The sequence below is a fragment of the Oncorhynchus mykiss genome, chromosome 3, assembly GCF_013265735.2.
Source record: "Oncorhynchus mykiss isolate Arlee chromosome 3, USDA_OmykA_1.1, whole genome shotgun sequence".
Lineage (NCBI taxonomy): Eukaryota > Metazoa > Chordata > Actinopteri > Salmoniformes > Salmonidae > Oncorhynchus > Oncorhynchus mykiss.
In genome coordinates, this window is record NC_048567.1 from 76,033,024 (window position 1) to 76,057,451 (window position 24,428).

A 24,428-nucleotide genomic window follows, 5' to 3' on the forward strand; every position below is an offset into this window, starting at 1 on the left:
TTTTGTCTATGTGTATCTGTCTTACAAATTACAATAACAATTTGATAACAAAAAACTTGAAGTGTCATGGATGCAGTATGAATTTCCTATTTTAGGCCTATATGATCTCTGCAATTGACCCTATGATCTGAAGAATTACATTTTATCATGTGATTTCCCCCCCCCCCCCAAGGCCAGAAGAATCATCGGAGACTTCGGGATCCCCATCTCCATCCTGTTCTCTGTACTGTTGAGTTACTCCGTCCCCGACACATATACGCAGGTAACCATGACAACTAACTCCTACATCTATCCGTACAGATATCTAAAGGCTACACTCCATCCCTGATAACTACACGCCCTAACTCACACACCACTAACACATTGAATATTTAAATAACGTCTCTCACAACCAACTCTCCTGTACTTCCTCGTCATAACAACTGGTCCTGTTTCTGTCGCTTGGGGTTTTACAGAAGCTGAATGTACCGTCTGGTTTCTCGGTCACGTCTCCTGACAAGCGGGGCTGGTTCATCAGTCCGTTCGGCGACCTCAAGCCCTTCCCCGCGTGGATGATGGGGGCATCGGTGGTGCCCGCCCTCCTCGTCTTCATCCTCATCTTCATGGAGACACAGATCACCACGTAAGTGTTGCAGGTTGCTATGGTAACACAGTTCACTTTTGTTCAGTGAAGAGAGTGTCAATCCATATAGTGGTGCTTGTCAGATGTGTTAGACTAGATCAGCTTGTGATCAGGATACAGGTTTGCTCATGCATACAGTTGAAGTTGGAAGTTTACATACACCTTAGCCAAATACATTTAAACTTAGTTTTTCACAATTCCTGACATTTAATCCCAGTAATAATTCCCTGTTTTAGGTCAGTTAGGATCACCACTTTATTTTAAGAATGTGAAATGTCAGAATAATACTAGAGAGGATTATTTATTTCAGCTTGTATTTCTTTCATCCCATTCCCAGTGGGTCAGAAGTTTACATACATTCAATTAGTATTTGGTAGCATTGCCTTTAAATTGTTTAACTTGGGTCAAATGTTCCGGGTAGCCTTCCACAAGCTTCCCACAAGAAGTTGGGTGAATTTTGGCCCATTCCTCCTGACAGAGCTGGTGTAACTGAGTCAGGTTTGTAGGCCCCATTCCTCCTGACAGAGCTGGTGTAACTGAGTCAGGTTTGTAGGCCCCATTCCTCCTGACAGAGCTGGTGTAACTGAGTCAGGTTTGTAGGCCCCATTCCACCTGACAGAGCTGGTGTAACTGAGTCAGGGTTGTAAGACCTCCTTGCTTGCACACACTTTTTCAGTTCTGCACACAAATGTTCTATGGGATTGAGGTCAGGGCTTTGTGATGGCCACTCCAATACCTTGACTTTGTTGTCCTTTAGCCATTTTGCCACAACTTTGGAAGTATGCTTGGGGTTATTGTCCATTTGGAAGACCCATTAGCGACCAAGCTTTAACTTCCTGACTGATGTCTTGAGATGTCGCTTCAATATATCCACATAGTTTTCCTACCTCATGTTGCCATCGATGTTGTGAAGTGCGCCAGTCCCTCCTGCAGCAAAGCTGCTGCCACCCACGTGCTTCAGGGTTGGGATGGTGTTCTTCGACTTGCAAGCATCCCCCTTTTTCCTCCAAACATAACGATGGTCATTATGGCCAAACAGTTTTTGTTTCATCAGACCAGAGGACATTTCTCCAAAAAGTACTATCTTTGTCCCCATATGCAGTTACAAACCAAAGTCTGGCTTTTATATGGCGGTTTTAGAGCAGTGGCTTCTTACTTGCTGAGCGGCCTTTCAGGTTATGTCGATATAGGACTTGTTTTACTGTGGATATAGATATTTTTGTACCTGTTTCATCCAGCAACTTCACAAGGTCCTTTGCTGTTGTTCTGGGATTGATTTGCACTTTTCGCACCAAAGAACGTTCATCTCTAGGAGACAGAACGCATCTCCTTCATGAGCAGTATGACGGCTGCATGGTCCCATGGTGTTTACACTTCCGTACTATTGTTTGTACAGATGAACGTGGTACCTTCAGGTGTTTGGAAATTGCTCCCAAGGATGAACCAGACTTCTGAGGTCTTGGCTGATTTCTTTTGATTTTCACATGATGTCAAGCAAAGAGGCACTGCGTTTGAAGGTAGGCCTTGAAATACATCCACAGCTATCAGAAGCTTCTAAAGCCATTACATCATTTTCTGGAATTTTCCAAGCTGTTTAAAGGCACAGTCATCTTAGTGTATGTAAACTTCTGACCAACTGGAATTGTAATACAGTGAATTATAAGTAAAATAATCGGTCTGTAAACAATCGTTGGAAAAATTACCTGTGTCATGCACAAAGTAGATGTCCTAACCAACTTGCCAAAACTATAGTTTGTTAACAAGAAGTTTGTGGAGGTTTAAAAATTAGCTTTAATGACTCCAACCTAAAGTGTATATAAACTTCTGACTTCAGCTGTACTCTTCCAGGCTCCAAGACAATGTTCTGTAGGACGTTGGTGTTGTGCTAAAGGCTAGAGCTGCTGCTTTCAAGGAGCGGGAGACTAATCCGGACGCTAATAAGAAATCCCACTATGTCCTCAGACAAACCATTGAACAAGTAAATCGTTAAGACAGGATTAAGATTGAATCCTACTACACCGGCTCTGACGATTGCTGGATGTGGCAGGGCTTGAAAACTATTACGGACTACAAAGGGAAAACCAGACGCGAGCTGCCCAGTAACGCGAGCCTAGCAGATGAGCTAAATGCCTTTTATGCTTGCTTTGAGGCAAGCAACTCTGAAGCATGCACGAGAGCACCAGCTGTTCTAGATGACTGTGTGATAACACTCTCGGTAGCCGATGTGAACAAAACCTTTATACAGGTCAAGATTCACAAAGCAGCTGGGCCAGACAGATTACCAGGACGTGTTCTCAAAGCATGCGTGGACCAACTGTCAAGTGTCTTCACTGACATTTTCAACCTCTCTCTGACCGATTCTGTAATGTTTCAAGCAGACCACCATAGTCCCTGTGCCCAAGGAAGCGAAGGTAATCTGCCTAAATTATTATCGCCCGTTGCACTCACGCCATGAAGTGCTTTGAAAGGATGGTCATGGCTTACATCAACAGCATCCTCCCGGACACCCTAGACCCACTCCAATTTGCATACCGCCACAACAGATCCACAGATGACGCAATCTCAATCGCACTGCACACTGCCCTTTCTCACCTGGACAAAAGGAACACCTATGTGAGAGTGCTGTTCCTTGACTACAGCTCAGCGTTCAACACCGTAGTGCCCACGAAGCTCATCACTAAGCTAAGGATTCTGGGACTAAACACCTCCCTCTGCAACTGGATCCTGGACTTTGTGAAGGACCGCCCCCAGGTGGTAAGGGTAGGCAAAAAACACGTCTGCCACGCTGACACTTAACACTGGGGCCCTTCAGGGGTGTATACTTCGTCACCCCCTGTACTCCCTGTTCACCGACAACTGCGTAACCAAATACGATGCCAACACCATCATTAAGTTTTCTAACGACACAACAGTGGTAGGCCTGGTCACCGACAACGATGAGACGACCTATTGGGAGGTCAGAGAACTGGCAGTGTGGTGCCAGGACAACAACCTCTCCCTCAATGTGAGCAAGACTAAGGAGCTGATCGTGGACTACAGGAAAAGGTGTGCCGACCAGGCCCCCATTAACATTGGGGCTGTAGTGGGTCGATAGTTTCAAATTCCTTGGTGTCTACATCACCAACGAACTATCATGGTCCAAAAATACCAAGACAGTCACGCAACCGCTTCAGAGAGACCCTGCCACGCAACCCTTTCAGAGAGACCCTGTCACGCAACGACTCAGAGAGACCCTGCCACGCAACCACTTCAGAGAGACCCTGCCACGCAACTGCTTCAGAGAGACCATGCCATGCAACCGCTTCAGAGAGACCATGCCATGCAACCGCTTCAGAGAGACCCTGCCACGCAACCGCTTCAGAGAGACCCTGCCACTCAACCGCTTCAGAGAGACCCTGCCACGCAACCCTTTCAGAGAGACCCTGCCACGCAACCCTTTCAGAGAGACCCTGCCACGCAACCGCTTCAGAGAGACCCTGCCACGCAACCCTTTCAGAGAGACCCTGCCACGCAACCGCTTCAGAGAGACCCTGCCACGCAACCGCTTCAGAGAGACCCTGCCACTCAACCGCTTCAGAGAGACCCTGCCACTCAACCGCTTCAGAGAGACCATGCCACGCAACCGCTTCAGAGAGACCATGCCACGCAACCCTTTCAGAGAGACCCTGCCACGCAACCGCTTCAGAATATTTATTTATGCAATTCATCCTTTACACTTGTTCATGCACTGGTGCTTTTTTTTAGGAATACGGCAAATCATGTCACCTGTGAACTGGCTGGTTAAGTTATTATTATCTTTTTCTTTTCAACTTTTTCAAAAGATTCTGTAACTGGACTTTAATCATTTCTATAACTCTATTACTAATCAAATATACAAATAAAGTTGATCAAATGGATTACACTGTCATGCTTTTATTGTTACGGAAACTAAAATAGGCTATAGGCCGACTTTTTTACCGAGGACTTGTAGAATTGTACAAAACATATCCTTGACTTCTAGTGTTAACCAACAGGCATCTGATCCACCTCTTGAATTTACCAATCAGATTGTAGTAAAGTGAAGAGGAAAGACGTTACACAATTACGATCTTCATATCACAGGCACAGAACCAGATACTCTGTGTAACTATAACCAACAAATAAGAACATGAATATAGGGCTTCTTTCTACTTGTGGTGTCCTGGACCACATAAAGGATATGTGCTGTGCATTTTCTTGTGACTATGTGAACATGCTCACGTTTGTGTGTGTGATTTTGCACTTATAGTCTGTGTTTATGCGTGTGTGTGTGTGTGTGTGTGTGATCTTGCACAAATGTGTTTCTGCATGTGTGTGTTTATTTATACCTCCCTTACACTTTCCTTACCCCCCCTCTCCCCCCACCGCAGACTCATCGTCAGCAAGAAGGAGCGTCGCCTGGTCAAGGGCTCTGGCTTCCACCTGGACCTGCTGCTCATCGTCACGCTGGGCGCCATGTGCCCTCTGTTAGGCCTGCCCTGGCTCACCGCCGCCACGGTGCGCTCTGTCACGCACGTCAACGCCCTTACTGTCATGAGCAAGGCCACAGCGCCCGGCGAGAAGCCTGTGATCCAGGAGGTGAAGGAGCAGCGGTTGACGGGCCTTGTAGTCGCCGTGCTCGTGGGTGAGGAGGATGCTGTTGTTCTGGAAAGGGTTGGATTGGATATCTAGGTCCTGGGGTGGTTGTTGTGATGTGAAGGAAGTTGTTCCTCATAGTAGATAGTGGTCCATTCTGAGGTGTCTTTGACTATGGTACCTTGTGAGGTGTACTTTACCATTGGGACTCAGGAAAGTAACATAGAAAGCAAAACAAGAAATTGGAAAATAAACAGATAATGAGTTGACAGTGACTTCAGTCTGGTTGTAGAGGTGTTTTCTATCTGTGTATAACAAGGCTTCCTCTGGTTGTAGATGTGTTATTTATCTGTGTATAACGAGGCTTCCTCTGGTTGTAGAGGTGTTATTTATCTGTGTATAACGAGGCTTCCTCTGGTTGTAGAGGTGTTATTTATCTGTGTATAACGAGGCTTCCTCTGGTTGTAGAGGTGTTATTTATCTGTGTATAACAAGGCTTCCTCTGGTTGTAGAGGTGTTATTTATCTGTGTATAACGAGGCTTCCTCTGGTTGTAGAGGTGTTATTTATCTGTGTATAACGAGGCTTCCTCTGGTTGTAGAGGTGTTATTTATCTGTGTATAACGAGGCTTCCTCTGGTTGTAGAGGTGTTATTTATCTGTGTTTAACGAGGCTTCCTCTGGTTGTAGAGGTGTTATTTATCTGTGTATAACGAGGCTTCCTCTGTGATTAAAACTAACCAACCTTGTATTTACGTTCCTGTTTGGTGTTCCACCTGAACACAAAGCTTGTCGATTTTTTTTGTTCTGGATGAACATTTTGTTCTGGGTTAACATTTAGTCCTTACTTAACCTTTAGTTCTATCTTAATATTTAGTTCTGGGTTAACATGTAGTTGTGGCTTAACATTTAGTTATGGTTAACATTTAGTTGTTTTTTAATATCTAATTCTGGATTAAGCATTTAGTTCTGGATTAACATTTAGTTGTGGTTTAACATTTAGCTCTGGTTAACATTTAGTTCTCGCTTAACATTTTGTTCTGGGTTAACATTTAGTTCTGGTTTAACATTTAGTCTTGGGTTAACTGAGATTAACTACCCTACAGATCCCTAGGCAACCTAGATGTCACACATTTTACCTTTCACCTTTGACTTTCCCTAGGCATGTCCCTCGTGATGACAGATGTGCTCCGTCACATTCCGCTGGCCGTGTTGTTCGGGATCTTCCTCTACATGGGCGTCACGTCAATCACCGGCATCCAGCTCTACGAGCGCATCACTCTCATGTTCACGCCCGCCAAGCACCACCCCGACCACATATATGTGACCAAGGTGAGCCCTTTACCAGAATATGATGGAGAGTCTAACCACATATACTTTACGTGACCAAGGTGTTCCCTCTACCAGAACATGATGATCCGTTTCTGTTATAGATGTCTGGTTTCTATTCCTGGTCTGTTTGTGATTTTATTGAGATTGTGTGTGTTGGCTTAATTTGTAATAAAATGTAAAAAATATATATAAAAATCAATAACAATATGATGAAGTTGCCCCAAGGCATTGATATAATGTCACTTTTCTGATCAATGTAAGTAAAAGACTAGAGGAGATCCACCCAGTAGATGGAGCTCAATCCATCTAATTCTATATAACAAATTCCATATGCAGGGTACCAACCATTTTTTGCCCATCTATCTGTCTGTATGTCTAGCATGTCAATTGTCCTGCCCAGAACATTATCCCTAAATAAATTATTTCCAAACACTGGTAATTGGCAATAAAGTATGAATTCAATACAATTCGTAACACTGTACTTAAAGCATGCAGGTATAATACATTAGGCTTGTCATAAGCATGTATAGCCCCATAATTGTGTGTGTGTGTATGTGTGTGTGTGTGTGTGTTGCAGGTGAAGACGTGGCGTATGAACATGTTCACCATCATCCAGCTGGCCTGCATCATGTTGCTGTGGGTGGTCAAGTCCACCGTGGTCTCGCTCGCCTTCCCCTTCATCCTCATCATGACCGTGCCGCTCCGCCGCCTCATCCTCTCCCGGATCTTTGAGGAGCGTGAGCTCCAGGCGGTAGGTGGACATTCCTGGAATTATCTGAATTCTGGCCCAATCATCTGGTCTGGGCAACATTGGGTCGCACATTAGAAGTAGTAGCATGGCCCTGCCTACACCTAACGACTTGCTTTTTAAATTAGATAAGCAAAAAATATTCCACTTTATTTGGAACAGCAAGCCAGACAAAATTAAACAGCCCTATTTATATAATGAATTTGAATTTGGAGGGCAGAAATGATGAAATATTAAAACATTGGACCTCTCAATAAAGGCTTCAGTCTTTCAAAAGCTATACTTAAATCCGAACTGGTTCTCTAGCACACTGGTTCTCAATCCTGGTCCTGGGGACACAAACGGGTGCACATTTTTGTTTTTGCCCTAGCACCACACAGCTGATTCAAATCATCAACTCATCAAAAGGCTTTGATGATTTGAATCAGGTGTGTAGTGCTAGGGCAAAAACAAAAATGTGCACCCGTTTGTGTCCCCATGACCAGGATTGAGAACCACTGCTAGCAGATTAGTAAGAATGGCTCACCCCGTGTTCAAGAATGTCCTTTATTCAGATTACAATCTCTCACTTTCGTTTTTTTGACAATTAAATAATCTCCAAAATATCTCTATTTTTAAAACAGGCAATAGAAAGCTGGTTGAACTTTCAGTTTAATCCACCAGAAAAGACTAAACAAATATTAGATCAAATATTAGGGTTAAATTAAAATAAACAAATTGGTAAAGATATATTTAAAAGATTTGAGGGAAAAAAATAAAAACAGCATAATCTTGGTAAATTGTCATAAATAGGACTGGTGGCAATATGTCAGACATGCAGCAAGCAAATGTATATGGAAATATCTGCTCTACTCAAAATCACATCCAATTTATTGAAGCATTACCTCAAAAATGGAGGAGAAGTGGAAAGGGAAGAAGGTAAGAAATGTGTATGTCGGCCCTGCATTAAAGACCAAAATTGTTATAAGTAAAAAAGTATACCAGTTTCATTTAAGGACCCAAAAATTGACAGCTGCGCCTTACATGTTGCAAAATAGTTGGAGGAGATTTTCGATGTACCGATTCCATGACCCATGGTTTATGAACTGATACACAAAACGACACCGCATTAAGAAATTCTTGCAACCAATAGAATGTCGAATACATGAACAAAAATATAAGCTCAAGCAACAATTTCAATGATTTTACTGCGTTACAGTTCATATAAGGAAATCAGTCAATTGAAATAAATGAATTCGGCCTTGATCTATGCATTTCACATGATTGGGCAGGGGCACAGCCATGGGTGGGCTTGGGGGGGCTTAGGCCGACCCACTCACCTACTGGGGAGCCAGGCCCAGCCAATCAGAATGAGTTCCCCACAAGAAATATTCCTAATTTTCATCAGCTGTCTGGCTGGTCTCAGACGATCCCCAGGTGAAGAAGCCAGATGTGGAGGTCCTGAGATGGCATAGTTACACATGGTCTGGGGTTGTGAGGCCGGTTGGACGGACTGCCAAATTCTCTAAAATGTTGTTGGAGGTGGCTTATGGTAGAGAAATTAATATTCAATTCTCTGTCAAGTGCTCTGGTGGACATACCTGTAGTCAGCATGCCAATTGTACGCTCCCTCAAAACTGGAGTGGCCACTCTAAAACGGCACATATTAGAGTGGCCTTTTATTGTCCCTAGCACAAGCACAAATTTGTGCACATTTGAGAGAAATAAGGTTTTTGTGCGTATGGACGATTTCTGTGATCTTTTATTTATTTCAGCTCATGAAATATGGGACCAACACTTTACATGTTGCATTTATATTTTTATTCAGTATATATGGGGGAAACAACCATCCCAGCTCGGCAGATATTTCTGCGAAGAGACACAGTCATTAGATCCCTTGTTTTTGGTACTGCCCATATGTAGCTTGTTTTTGGTCGCAGGTTCTGGAATGGCAGAAGAATTGCAACATTTAGTTGGAGCTAACTCTGCAAATAACTCTGCTGGATGATTTGATCAATAACAGTCAATAATATATAATAATACTCTTAGGAAAAAATGTTTATTTTTAATTTACAGTCTAGAAACTATGAGAATTTAAAGGTTCAGAACTTTTGTGAAACTTCACAGCACATTGGAAAAATGATGGCGGCTTGAAATCAAAACTGGATGTTCTTCAGAGATAGATGGGAGGGGTTGAGGGTAACTGAAGGCTGGGACTGGAAGGTCTTCATAGATAGATGGGAGGGGTTGAGGGTAGCTAAAGGCTGGGACTGGAAGGTCTTCATAGATAGATGAGAGGGGTTGAGGGTAGCTGAAGGCTGGGACTGGAAGGTCTTCAGAGATAGATGGGAGGGGTTGAGGGTAGCTGAAGGCTGGGACTGAAAGGTCTTCATAGATAGATGGGAGGGGTTGAGGGTAGCTGAAGGCTGGGACTGGAAGGTCTTCATAGATAGATGGGAGGGGTTGAGGGTAGCTGAAGGCTGGGACTGGAAGGTCTTCATAGATAGATGGGAGGAGTTGAGGGTAGCTGAAGGCTGGGACTGGAAGGTCTTCATAGATAGATGGGAGGGGTTGAGGGTAGCTGAAGGCTGGGACTGGAAGGTCTTCATAGATAGATGGGAGGGGTTGAGGGTAACTGAAGGATGGGACTGGAAGGTATTCATAGATAGATGGGAGGGGTTGAGGGTAGCTGCAGGCTGGGACTGGAAGGTCTTCATAGATAGATGGGAGGGGTTGAGGGTAGCTGAAGGCTGGGACTGGATGGTCTTCAGAAATAGATGGGAGGGGTTGAGGGTAACTGAAGGCTGGGACTGGAAGGTCTTCATAGATAGATGGGAGGGGTTGAGGGTAACTGAAGGATGGGACTAAAAACAAACAAAATATAACTAATGTAAAATATACTGTCCATTAAATGTATATTGTGTAGCATGTATAAAATGGAAGTAGAAGCCTAAATATTGTTGTCCATTAGTTAGCTCCAATTAGGGAGGGGTGGTAGGTTTAGGGTAAAATAATAGAGGGAAAGTTTTATATATATCTATATACAGCAAAAAAAAATATGGGTGGATTGGAAGTCATGCAGACTTACATTGATGGAAGCTACAGTCTATCTGCAATATTAAAGCAGATCTACCCCCTTAATTAAATATATTTTTTTTTAATTAAAAAAAACTTTTAAAAAAGTTGTAGCATGGATACCATGTATTCTCAGTGAATTTGTGTTTGTTTGTGGAAGATACACAACTACACTACACACTTACTATATTACTGTAGTATTTCATTTGACTATTCAAACATAATTTTTTTTCAGTTAAAATATTTCTGTCCTTGAAATCAAGGCTCCAAACCTCATGATCTAAATGACAACCAACTTGAGAATGGACTTTGTCAAAACACAGAGGATAATGGTGTGTGTGTGTGTGTGTGTGGTGTGTTTCACTATATTGGCCCAACGCATCAAGACACTAATCTAATTAATTCAGATGTTGATGACATCCCAACCTCCCTCACCCTCACTCTCTCCCTCACCCTCACTCTCTCCCTCACCCTCTCCCTCTACAGCTCGACGGGGAAGACGAGTCATCCCCCAACTTTGATGAGGATGGTCGGGACGAGTATAACGAGATTCACATGCTTGTGTAGACACGTGACACGGGGAGGCCCAATAGGCTCTCTCTGTCTTCCAACACGAACCAATTACGAGCACGCTTCTTTGGAAGGCAAACCTTATAATGTCTGGGTAGCTGTGTTTTTCAACACCCCCCCCCCCCCCCCCCCCCCCACACACACACAGATGTGCTGAGGGTAGAATATTTGTCCAACAGAGAAACAGAATGTATACATATATATATATATATATATATATATATATATATATATATATATATATATATATATATATTATATGTGTATATTACTGTGTGTACGTATATATTCAAATCTTGCTCCTCTTTGATCTAAAAATGCTGTAAAGGAATAACCCCACTGTTATGATTTGTTTCTGTGTGTCCTGCTCCAACTATAGATGTTTTCTCTCAGAAGGTCAGTATCAACTCTACTGCCCTACTGTGACAGTGTGGGTGAGGAATCCTAAAGTGTGTGACATGGACAATGCACCATGTCAACACAGACCAGTCATTTAAAAACCCTCTTCCCTCTGGACATGGGTTCCTCCCCATTTCCTTCAACGGTCCAGGCGTACGTGTCGACAACCCCAAGGATTCCAGTAGGTTGGTTTCCTCGCCCAGTGTTGGAGTCCCATATTTTTGGGGGCACCGGTGGGATGAACACTGGTTGTACGACAGCCTCACAGGTTTCACCAGGAGCCAATACTCCACTGCCTCCTCAGCGTAACTGCCTTCCCCCTCCTCTTCATACTGTAGGCATTATCAGTGCAGTTTGATGTCGTCGCTAACCAAACAGTATGACGTTCCCTTTTATTTGTTTCTAGTTGTTTGCTACTCGCAGGACACGTTCATCTTTGACCTTTGCGATTCACCTGCACTGCCACACCAGTCCCCTGGTCCAAGAACAGAAGAAGAATCATTGGATGAGACCTCTCAATGCATTTCCTCTGAAACGAAGATGCACTGAGGACTGCGTGTGTGTTGGAGCAGTTTTTCTTGATGAGGTATATTCTGCATTACATGCCAGTCCAATGATGTCACTGTGGATGTATATGTGAACACATTGTGATCTGCTGACCTTGTGTACGTTTAAATTGTTTATTTAGTATTTGTGACCATACGAATGAAATGTTATATTACCTATGTTGTTGTTTTAGTTGCCAAAATTCTATGAAGCCATATTGACATATGGGATGCTTTCTAAATGTCTGTTTGTTCAATGAATAACTTTATTTGAAACCTTTGTCCCAGTCACTGGAATTATGCCACAGTTATCAAAATCACTGTGTAGCACCACTGTCATTGTGTACTTCCATGTTCTGAGGGCAACTGTTGGATGTGAATGGTACTGAAGCTTCATATGAACCCTGACCCTTGAACTGCAAACAGATCATTGACCAATAGTTTGTTGTTCCTGTTGTGAACACAAATCAGTCATGACATTTTCAAATGTTTTTCAAGTTATACACAGTTGGTTCAGAAGCGATTCTATACAACTTAGCATTTGATTAACATGTAAAGTCACTGGAATGGACTCTTTGCCTCAAGGTTCAGAGTTTATACCCCACACAGAATGTCTGTGTATTTAAAATGTAAGTTTTCATGAGCTGTGTTGCAGAACCATTTTTGACTGGTTGTATTAACGCTAGATGCTAGGATTGGAGACTTATTGAATGCATTTTGTGTATGGACAACCTACTTAGCCCCACACCATGTGAGACTTATTGAATGTATAGGCCTACCCAATGGGCGCACACTGGTTGCGACAACATTGTTCGACGTTGAACCAACGTGGAATAGACATTGTATTGTGTTCAGGGGACAGAAGAAAGACAGACACTAAAAAAAAATCATCAGTCGTCGGGGAAAAAATGAAGAATTGGAATTGTGGTTATTATTCAAGAGGATAATAAGGGTTGTTCTGTCAGTATTCTCTGAGTGTTGGAACAGGAACAAGAAAATCGAATTGTTATGGGGCCGGGAAAAAGGCCTGGCATGTTAGACGTTGGGAATCCACAATGTTTCGTCACCTGATACCTCCATGCTAGCACAGACCAGACCACCCACCCAAAATCTAGGAATATAGCCTTGTCATTTTTGAACAGACATTACCTAGACCTCTCGCTTGATTGAAAGTCTCCGAGCCCGTTTTTCCCTCATTTGATTGGATGTCCAGGACCAGGAACGTTTTTGTTGTCTGTACATTATGCACACTTGTGAAGGCTATTAATAAGTAGACAATCAGAAATGTACTCCTGTATATCTTTATGTATCTACTGTCATAAGGAATATGATAGAACCGCTAACCCTGTGGCGACATCCTGTTGTACAATGAGCTCCTATTTCCCCAGTCCTTTTTTGTACTGCATATTCATTTGAATTAATGAGTCATTCCCAACTTGTTTGCGCCATGTAATTAATATGATGTTATAAAGGTGAAGCTCCCCTTTAAATAGTTATTATTCTCTTCAGAATTCTCTAAACGTCAGGTCAGTGATTATTTAAAGGGGAATTGTACTTTAATTGAGGGTCTTGAGGCATTGAAAATATGTCCTGCAGGCCACTTGTAATGAAGCCCTTATGACGTACTATTTATGCCTCAATACAGGACAATGACTTTAGTTTCATGTAGAAATTTGAATGGTTTATACATGCTATACTTGTGTGGTAAAATCAGTCATGTCACACACAAATATAGTGACACACACATAAACATATTGCCACACACAAACAGAGATATAACTCTTTCTGCTCTGAAAACGATACCTGACTATAATGACGAAGTGTGGTGTGTCGGTCTGAGAATTTTTTTTTACGTGAGTATATTTTATGGTAAATTATTCATTACTTTAGCATTAGCAATACCGAAATGTACTTATGTTATGTGGATACTTGAATAGCAATTCAGCCTGCTGTTATTGTAAAGGCGTTTTCAAACTACTGTAAAACAAATTATTTTTTTGTCTGAAAATAAATATTTATTATGTGTTTCAAATAAATCTATCAACTCTTTATATTCTATACTCATTTAAGTACATAACAATATAATACAACACTATTAGCACCATGGTTTGGTCATCCAAGATGGCGTAGCAGTCAGACGTCTTTGTCCTGTCGTGTCCCTTGTATATATCGTTTTACACATCTTTTTCTTCGCATGTCCTTTAAAATATTTTGCTAAACCTCAACATCTAAATACTCTCCTGTAACCCGCCTCACCCAATGTGGCGTGGATCTGCTTTTTTTTTTCCCTAAAGTATTTATATTTACTTCGGATCTGGAATCCCTCAACTGAAGCTAGCCAGCTAACTACCAGCTATTAGTCAGCTAACCTTCAGCTCGGAAAGCTCTCGTCAGTTCGAACAACGTGACTCTAACCAGAGCAAAACGGACCTGTTATTTTTATCCCCGGATTCCTACCGCAAACTGAACATTTTCATCTGGATCTTCACAACTAGCTTACCGCAATCCCGCAGCAAGCACCAATCAGCTTGAAGCTAGCCCGGCCAGGGCTCCTGTGCTACCACCGAAGTATACTCCTGGGCTACAATATCCGGACCCCTTCTACAGCCGGTACGAGGCATGGAACCCCGCAGATCCCCTATGACCGGAATACCGACATAATCTGCCCGAGGACTCCAACAGGCCCCTGAGGCGCGACACCCGCTGAAGGCCCATTATGCTAACTAGCTAGGCCTGCTAGCTACCTAGTGCTACTTGGAACCCTACTAATTCCACGACTGGTCTATCGACGTCACTGCACGAAGAGTTAAAAACAGACTTACCCCAATCGCGACGTTCCCCAAAGGCTAACTTGCTAGCCCCTGCTATCTGCCTGCTTGCTAACCCGGTCTGCTAACTGCTAGCTTGCCGGGCCCGGTCTGCTAACTGCTAGCTTGCCTGCCCGGTCTGCTAACTGCTTGCTAACCCGGCCTGCTAACTGCTAGCTTGCCCCGGTCTACTAGTTGCTAGCTTGTTTAGCCCCGGCCTACTAACTGTTAGCTTGTTAGCCTGCTAACTGTCTGAATCGCCGTGTCCCCAGCCAGCCCAACCACTCACTGGACCCATATGTTCACTTGGCTACGCATGCCTCTCTCTAATATCAATATGCCTAGTACATTACTGTCCTGGTTAGTGATTACTGTCTTATGTCACTGTAGAGCCTCTAGCCCTGCTCAATATGCCTTAACTAACCATGTTGTTCCACCTCCTACATCTGCGATGACATCACCTGGTTTAAACATCTCTAGAGACTATATCTCTCTCTTCATTACTCAATGCCTAGGTTTACCTCCAATGTACTCGCACCCTACCTTACCTTTGTCTGTACACTATGCCTTAAATCTATGCTATCGTGCCCAGAAACCTGCTCCTTTTACTCTCTGTTCTGTACGTGCTAGACAGCCAGTTCGTATAGTCTTTAGCCGTACCCTTATCCTACTTATCCTCTGTTCCTCTGGTCATGTGGAGGTTAATCCAGGTCCTGCAGTGCCTATCTCCACTCCCACCCCCCAGGTGCTCTCATTTGTTGACTTCTGTAATCGTAAAAGCCTTGGTTTCATGCATGTTAACATTAGAAGCCTACTCCCTAAGTTTGTTTTACTCACTGCTTTAGCACACTCTGCAAACCCAGATGTCTTAGCCGTGTCTAAATCCTGGCTTGGGAAAACCACCAAAAACCCTGAAATCTCCATCCCTAACTATAATGTTTTCCGCCAAGATAGAACTGCCAAAGGGGGCGGTGTTACAATCTACTGCAAAGATAGTATTACAGAACTCTGCAGGCTATCTAAGTCTGTACCCAAACAATTTGAGCTTCTACTTCTACAAATTCACCTTTCCAGAAACAAGTCTCTCACTGTTGCCGCTTGTTATAGACCTCCCTCTGCCCCCAGCTGTACCCTCGATACCATATGTGAATTGATTGCCCCCCATCTATCTTCTGAGCTCGTGCTACTAGGTGACCTAAACTGGGACATGCTTAACACTCCGGCCATCCTACAAACTAAGCTTGATGCCCTCAATCTCACACAAATGATCAATGAACCTACCAGGTACAACCCCAAATCAGTAAACATGGGCACCCTCATAGATGACATCCTAACTAATTCGCCCTCCAAATTAGAGGTTGATCGATTATGACTTTTCAACGCCGATACCGATTTTTTTATTTATTTTTTATTTAACCTTAATTTAACCAGGTAGGCAAGTTGAGAACAAGTTCTCATTTACAATTGCGACCTGGTCAAGATAAAGCAAAGCAGTTCGACACAGAGTTACACATGGAGTAAAACAAACATACAGTCAATAATACAGTAGAAACAAGTCTATATACAATGTGAGCAAATGAGGTGAGATAAGGGAGGTAAAGGCAAAAAAAGGCCATGGTGGCAAAGTAAATACAATATAGCAAGTAAAACACTGGAATGGTAGATTTGCAGTGGAAGAATGTGCAAAGGAGCAAAATAAATTAAATAAATACATTAGGGAAAGAGGTAGTTGTTGGGGCTAAATTATAGATGGGCTATGTACAGGTGCAGTAATCTGTGAGCTGATCTGACAGCTGGTGCTTAACGCTAGTGAGGGAGATAAGTGTTTCCAGTTTTAGAGATATTTGTAGTTTGTTCCAGTCATTGGCAGCAGAGAACTGGAAGGAGAGGCGGCCAAAGAAATAATTGGTTTTGGAGGTGACCAGAGAGATATACCTGCTGGAGCGCGTGCTACAGGTGGGTGATGCTATGGTGACCAGCGAGCTGAGATAAGGGGGGACTTTACCTAGCAGAGTCTTGTAGATGACATGGAGCCAGTGGGTTTGGCGACGAGTATGAAGCGAGGGCCAGCCAACGAGAGCGTACAGGTCGCAATGGTGGGTAGTATATCATTTTAGAAAGAAAGTGTCCAGATTGTCTAGCCCGGCTGATTTGTAGGGGTCAAGATTTTGCAGCTCTTTCAGAACATCAGCTGACTGGATTTGGGAGAAGGAGAAATGGGGAAGGCTTGGGCGAGTTGCCTTGGGGTGTATAGTGCTGTTGACCGGGGTAGGAAAAATGCTTTATTGAAATTCTCAATTATAGTGGATTTATCAGTGGTGACAGTGTTTCCTATCTTCAGTGCAGTGGGCAGCTGGGAGGAGGTGTTCTTATTCTCCATGCTTTACAGTGTCCCAGAACTTTTTTGAGTTAGTGTTGCAGGAACCAAATTTCTGCTTGAAAAAGCTAGCCTTGGCTTTTCTAACTGCCTGTGTGTAATGGTTTCTAGCTTCCCTGAAAAGCTGCATATCACGGGAGCTGTTCGATGCTAATGCAGAACACCATCAAATGTTTTTGTGTTGGTTAAGGCCAGTCAGGTCTGGGTATAACCAAGGGCTATATCTGTTCCTGGTTCTACATTTCTTGAATGGGGCATGCTTATTTAAGATGGTTAGGAAGGCATTTAAAAAAAATAACCAGGTATCCTCTACTGACAGGATGAGATCAATATCCTTCCAGGATACCCCGGCCAGGTCGATTAGAAAGGCGTGCTCGCTGAAGTGTTTCAGGGAGCGTTTGACCGCTGACGCATTACGAATGTAGGCAATGAGGCAGTGATCGCTGAGATCTGAGTGGTGATGTGGACACATCAGGGGGAGGGGCAGAGTGGTGATGTGGACACATCAGGGGGAGGAGCAGATTGAGAAGAACATCTGGTGCACCTGTAGGAAAATGACATCCTTCAGTGAATGCCCCAAACAACTGGTAACGTTGGTCCCGTGGTCCACACTGTTTTTCAACACTACTTATGAGCTGAAGGAGTGTTCCATTTTTCTCTACTTCTCTCACTCAATCCATTCCTTTTAGTGGGGACTGAGTAGTGAAAAAGTGCACAGTTCAGGGAGAACGGGTAAAGAATTTGTCTGGGATTCACTGACAAAAGCGACTAATAAATGTAGCATGTACTAAACAGCCTGGACTACCGTGTACCAATCTCTCAAATGTCAGGGTGTGACCGGTCATGCTGTTCATCGTGTTAATACACCGTCCTAACACATCATGTAGCTCTCCTGGCCTGGGCCCCGCAGGCGATGTCAACAGTTGATTTAATGGACTAGCACTACAGCTTCGCTCTGAACAAACATGTGATGTCGGAGAAATATGATCCGGAACATTGTGGCTACCCATGTTTATTAGCCCCCCCCCCCCCCCCCCAAAAAATCCCTGTATTATCTCAACACAAAAACATGTGTTCTCTCAACACAAAAACATGTGTTCTCTCAACACAAAAACATGTGTTCTCTCAACACAAAAACAGGTGTTCTCTCAATACAAAAACATGTGTTCTCTCAATACAAAAACATGTGTTCTCTCAATACAAAAACATGTGTTCTCTCAACACAAAAACATGTGTTCTCTCAACACAAAAACGTGTTATCTCAACACAAAACGTGTTATCTCAACACAAAACATGTGTTATCTCAACACAAAACATGTGTTATCTCAACACAAAAAACATTATCTCAACACAAAAACATTATCTCAACACAAAAAACATGTAATTTCTCAACATAAAGAAAACTCCCAGGAGACAGGACAAAACTTTCCCAGACTAAAGGCTGTACGTCTTTCCCGAAAGGCAGTAACAAACCAAAAACAATGGTCCTATGCGGCTCTACTTATCCCTTTCCTCTGCCCTCACTCATCAGCCATGAATATGTCATGGAGAGCTCAGGGCCCCATGATTGTGTGTGTGCGTGTGCGTGTGCGTGTGCGTGTGTGTGTGCGTGTGCATGTGTGTTTATTCACATGTATTCAAAAAGAAGAGAAATAACTATAACCATTCATTAGAACTGGATAGTATAGGCAGTGGGTTGGTGATTTTATGTCTATAACTGGCTGTGTCTACAAACAAATTATGTTTCAAATAAATCACAGACCATTTGGGAGTGAGAGAAGAGGACGTGAAATATTCCAATGTCCCGCATGACTCTTCCAGTCAACACTAGTTACAATGTGTTTTCCATCATTTTTTGGTAATTTAAAAACTGAAAGCGACTGTTGGATCACAAAGCTCTTCTATTTGAAATAGGAGACGTACCGCTTTCAACGCCCACCATCAACAGCCTGATATCCATTACTGATGAATAGGGTTGCCAAATTCAGCTAGCTTTCCTGAAATTCCCCGGTCTTCCAGAAATCCTGGTTGGAAGATGTCTGGAATTCCAAGGAAATAAGCAGGAAATCTGATCGAGATTTCTGGAAAACCACAGAATTTGTGAAAAGTAACTGGAATTTTTGCTGTATGTTTTTGCTCTAACATTTAATGGACTAGACTGCTGTAGACTGCTGTAGACTACTGTAGACTACTGTAGACTGCTCTAGACTGCTCTAGACTGCTCTAGACTGCTATAGACTGCTCTAGACTGCTGTAGACTGTTCTAGACTGCTATAGACTGCTATAGACTGCTGTAGACAGCTGTAGACTGTTCTAGACTGCTGTGGACTGCTGTAGACTGCTGTAGACTGCTGTAGACTGCTCTAGACTGCTGTAGACTGCTCTAGACTGCTATAGCCTTAGTCTTAAATCCAGCCCTGCCTGAAACTACCTTTCAGGTGTGCAGATAGTATGTCTAGAGTCTTACTGAGTATCATCAACATCTACCATCTATTTTTTTGTCAGTAAAGAGTTCAGGCATCTAGCTGGCATTATTATTACCTCAATTACTATTACCTCAATTACCTCGACATCGGTGCCCCCGCACATTGACTCTGTACCGGTAACCCCTGTATATAGCCCCGCTATTGTTATTTACTGCAGCTCTTAATTATTTGTTATTCTTATCACTTACTTTTAAATTATTTATATATTTTTAGGTATTTTCTAAAAACTGCATTGTTGGATAAGGGCTTCTAAGTAAGCATTTCACTGTAAGGTCTACACCTTGTAACATCTGCTTCCAGCTCACCCTCTCAAACACATAGATCCCCTGAACGCAGCTCACTTTCCAGCTCACACTCTCAAACACGTAGATCCCCTGAATGCAGCTCACTCTCCACCTCACACTCTCAAACACGTAGATCCCCTGAACGCAGCTCACTCTCCAGATCCCAATCACCTGAATTCTGATCACCTGCTCACACACCTGTATGTCATTTACACACACGATTTAGTTCAGTTCTTTGCACCCTGTCATTGTTAGGTATTGTTAGGTATTAGTCCTCCTCTGTATGATAGTTTTGGCCCTCCTCACTAACGACACCTTTTTGTCTTTTCCCTGCCTGTACTGTTGCCTTTTAGGACCCCTTGTGTATGACCTTCTGCCAGCCCCTGGACCCAGCTACCTGCCTCCTCCTGTGTATGACCTTCTGCCTGCCCCTGGACCCAGCTACCTGCTCCTCCTGTGTATGACCTTCTGCCTGCCCCTGGACCCAGCTACCTGCCTCCTCCTGTGTATGACCTTCTGCCTGCCCCTGGACCCAGCTACCTGCCTCCTCCTGTGTATGACCTTCTGCCAGCCCCTGGACCCAGCTACCTGCCTCCTCCTGTGTATGACCTTCTGCCTGCCCCTGGACCCAGCTACCTGCCTCCTCCTGTGTATGACCTTCTGCCTGCCCCTGGACCCAGCTACCTGCCTCCTCCTGTGTATGACCTTCTGCCAGCCCCTGGACCCAGCTACCTGCCTCCTCCTGTGTATGACCTTCTGCCTGCGGATGGACCCAGCTACCTGCTCCTCCTGTGTATGACCTTCTGCCTGCCCCTGGACCCAGCTACCTGCCTCCTCCTGTGTATGACCTTCTGCCTGCCCCTGGACCCAGCTACCTGCCTCCTCCTGTGTATGACCTTCTGCCAGCCCCTGGACCCAGCTACCTGCCTCCTCCTGTGGTCCTCTACAATAAACACCTGATGCGCCCTGCGCTTGAAACCAGCTCTCTGTCTCCCATCGTGTTCATTACACACCTGTTGTATTCGGCGCATCTGACAAATAAAATTCCATTTAATTAAAGGGAAATTCCACCCAAACACTGTATTTGATGCAAAAATGCACACATATAAGGCAAAACGCAGCATCATTATGCAAAATGCATCATACTGATGTTTTCTGTATTTTGAAACATCTTGAAAACTTGATTGCTAACAAGCAAAACATTTTTGGCATTATGTCAACAATGGACTAATGAAATAAATACCAAAATATAGTTTTTGGGTGGAGACTAAGTTGTACTCTAGCAATAGAGTTCAAGACTGTAGGCTGGTCCAAGAACCAGCCTACAGAAAAATACATTGGTCATTGTCAGCCATTGCTATTCCATGCAATTTTCCCCTCCAGCTCGTTGCAGTTAAAACACTTGCCTTCCCAAATAAACACTCCACTTCCACCCTCAAGAATCATCAAAAGGTTACTAGGATACTTCCGGAGCAGATAATAGTCACTCAAATGGATGCAGGCTTTGTTGCTTATTTATTTTGTAATGAATGACAGATCAGGGAGAGCGAAAGTTCGCTGAAGTTCTGCTTTGATTGAAATGTGTAAATTGTGACGTGAGTAAAACATGGGCTACATTTGATATCTGCAGTAGTTGTTGGGCCTACAGAGGTTGTGTCTATACACACATACACACACACACACACACACACACACACACACACACACACACACACAAACAGCTTCCAATATAATAGTTTTCTAAAGACGTAAATTGACAACCCAGGTCTACACCCTCGCCTCATGTCCATATTGTCTCGTTTCAAGCATCGTATTTCAGTTCTCTACTACCTAAATGTATTGGACTGTAGGGAGAGGCAATAGATTTATCTGAGAGTAGCACTCTCTCTGAGGGGCTGTGTTTTCTCCCCCCTACTGCTATCTCCTGAGTAAATGTATGCCGTAAATCTGCTCTTAGTCCTGCTCTTGAACCCTCTGGGTCTCCAGAAGCTTAGCAAGCCAGAAGGCAATGGGGAGTATGGTGTGCTGTTCTGTTTCATGAGTAAAACTGTGTGAATTGTGAATTGTGAATAAAACTTGGGCTACATTTGATTTGACCTAAATAGGCCCAACAACTATCTGCAGTAGTTGTTGGGCCTACAGATGTTGTCTACAGTTTGATTCAGTTTAACACTTTGACCGACAGTATCATTGCATTACAAATCTATTACTGAACGATAATAACTCTACCTACATGTACATAGTACCTCAATTACCTCGACACTGGTGACTCTGTACCTGTACCCCCTGTATATAGCCTCCACATTGACTCTGTACCGTAACACCTTGTATATAGCCTCCACATTGACTCTGTACCGTAACACCCTGTATATAGCCTCCACATTGACTCTGTACCTGTACCCCCTGTATATAGCCTCCACATTGACTCTGTACCTGTACCCCCTGTATATAGCCTCCACATTGACTCTGTACTGGTACCCCCTGTATATAGCCTCCACATTGACTCTGTACCTGAACCCCCTGTATATAGCCTCCACATTGACTCTGTACCAGTACCCCCTGTATATAGCCTCCACATTGACTCTGTACCCGTACCCCCTGTATATAGCCTCCACATTGACTCTGTACCGTAACACCCTGTATATAGCCTCCACATTGACTCTGTACCTGTACCCCCTGTATATAGCCTCCACATTGACTCTGTGCCGTAACACCCTGTATATAGCCTCCACATTGACTCTGTACCTGTACCCCCTGTATATAGCCTCCACATTGACTCTGTACCTGTACCCCCTGTATATAGCCTCCACATTGACTCTGTACCTGTACCCCCTGTATATAGCCTCCACATTGACTCTGTACCTGTACCCCCTGTATATAGCCTCCACATTGACTCTGTACCAGTACCCCCTGTATATAGCCTCCACATTGACTCTGTACCTGTACCCCCTGTATATAGCCTCCACATTGACTCTGTACCGGCACACCCTGTATATAGCCTCCACATTGACTCTGTATCAGTACCCCCTGTATATAGCCTCCACATTGACTCTGTACCGGTACCCCCTGTATATAGCCTCCACATTGACTCTGTACCGTAACACCCTGTATATAGCCTCCACATTGACTCTGTACCTGTACCCCCTGTATATAGCCTCCACATTGACTCTGTACTGGTACCCCCTGTATATAGCCTCCACATTGACTCTGTACCTGAACCCCCTGTATATAGCCTCCACATTGACTCTGTACCTGTACTCCCTGTATATAGCCTCCACATTGACTCTGTACCGTAACACCCTGTATATAGCCTCCACATTGACTCTGTACCTGTACCCCCTGTATATAGCCTCCACATTGACTCTGTACCTGTACCCCCTGTATATAGCCTCCACATTGACTCTGTACTGGTACCCCCTGTATATAGCCTCCACATTGACTCTGTACCTGAACCCCCTGTATATAGCCTCCACATTGACTCTGTACCAGTACCCCCTGTATATAGCCTCCACATTGACTCTGTACCCGTACCCCCTGTATATAGCCTCCACATTGACTCTGTACCGTAACACCCTGTATATAGCCTCCACATTGACTCTGTACTGGTACCCCCTGTATATAGCCTCCACATTGACTCTGTGCCGTAACACCCTGTATATAGCCTCCACATTGACTCTGTACCTGTACCCCCTGTATATAGCCTCCACATTGACTCTGTACCTGTACCCCCTGTATATAGCCTCCACATTGACTCTGTACCTGTACCCCCTGTATATAGCCTCCACATTGACTCTGTACCTGTACCCCCTGTATATAGCCTCCACATTGACTCTGTACCAGTACCCCCTGTATATAGCCTCCACATTGACTCTGTACCTGTACCCCCTGTATATAGCCTCCACATTGACTCTGTACCGGCACACCCTGTATATAGCCTCCACATTGACTCTGTATCAGTACCCCCTGTATATAACCTCCACATTGACTCTGTACCGGTACCCCCTGTATATAGCCTCCACATTGACTCTGTACCGTAACACCCTGTATATAGCCTCCACATTGACTCTGTACCTGTACCCCCTGTATATAGCCTCCACATTGACTCTGTACCTGTACCCCCTGTATATAGCCTCCACATTGACTCTGTACTGGTACCCCCTGTATATAGCCTCCACATTGACTCTATACCTGAACCCCCTGTATATGGCCTCCACATTGACTCTGTACCAGTACCCCCTGTATATAGCCTCCACATTGACTCTGTACCCGTACCCCCTGTATATAGCCTCCACATTGACTCTGTACCGTAACACCCTGTATATAGCCTCCACATTGACTCTGTACCTGTACCCCCTGTATATAGCCTCCACATTGACTCTGTACCTGTACCCCCTGTATATAGCCTCCACATTGACTCTGTACCAGTACCCCCTGTATATAGCCTCCACATTGACTCTGTACCTGTACCCCCTGTATATAGCCTCCACATTGACTCTGTACCAGTACCCCCTGTATATAGCCTCCACATTGACTCTGTACCAGTACCCCCTGTATATAGCCTCCACATTGACTCTGTACCTGTACCCCCTGTATATAGCCTCCACATTGACTCT

The 24,428-nt window shown here is 43.9% G+C and overlaps 1 protein-coding gene across 4 annotated transcripts in view; it reads left to right on the forward strand.

Annotated features, from left to right (window-relative positions):
- The window catches only part of LOC110504803 (anion exchange protein 3), an 81,330-nt gene extending 67,418 nt beyond the window's left edge, over positions 1-13,912 (forward strand). For all 4 annotated transcript variants that reach the window (XM_036975226.1, XM_036975228.1, XM_036975229.1 and 1 more), the window contains 6 exons: positions 173-262; positions 456-622; positions 5,011-5,264; positions 6,376-6,545; positions 7,123-7,296; positions 10,834-13,912. In XM_036975226.1, coding sequence (XP_036831121.1) covers positions 173-262; positions 456-622; positions 5,011-5,264; positions 6,376-6,545; positions 7,123-7,296; positions 10,834-10,914 — 936 coding nt within the window. In that variant the 3' untranslated portion in view covers positions 10,915-13,912. The remainder of the gene's footprint in view (positions 1-172; positions 263-455; positions 623-5,010; positions 5,265-6,375; positions 6,546-7,122; positions 7,297-10,833) is intronic.
- Positions 13,913-24,428: the final 10,516 nt, after the last annotated feature.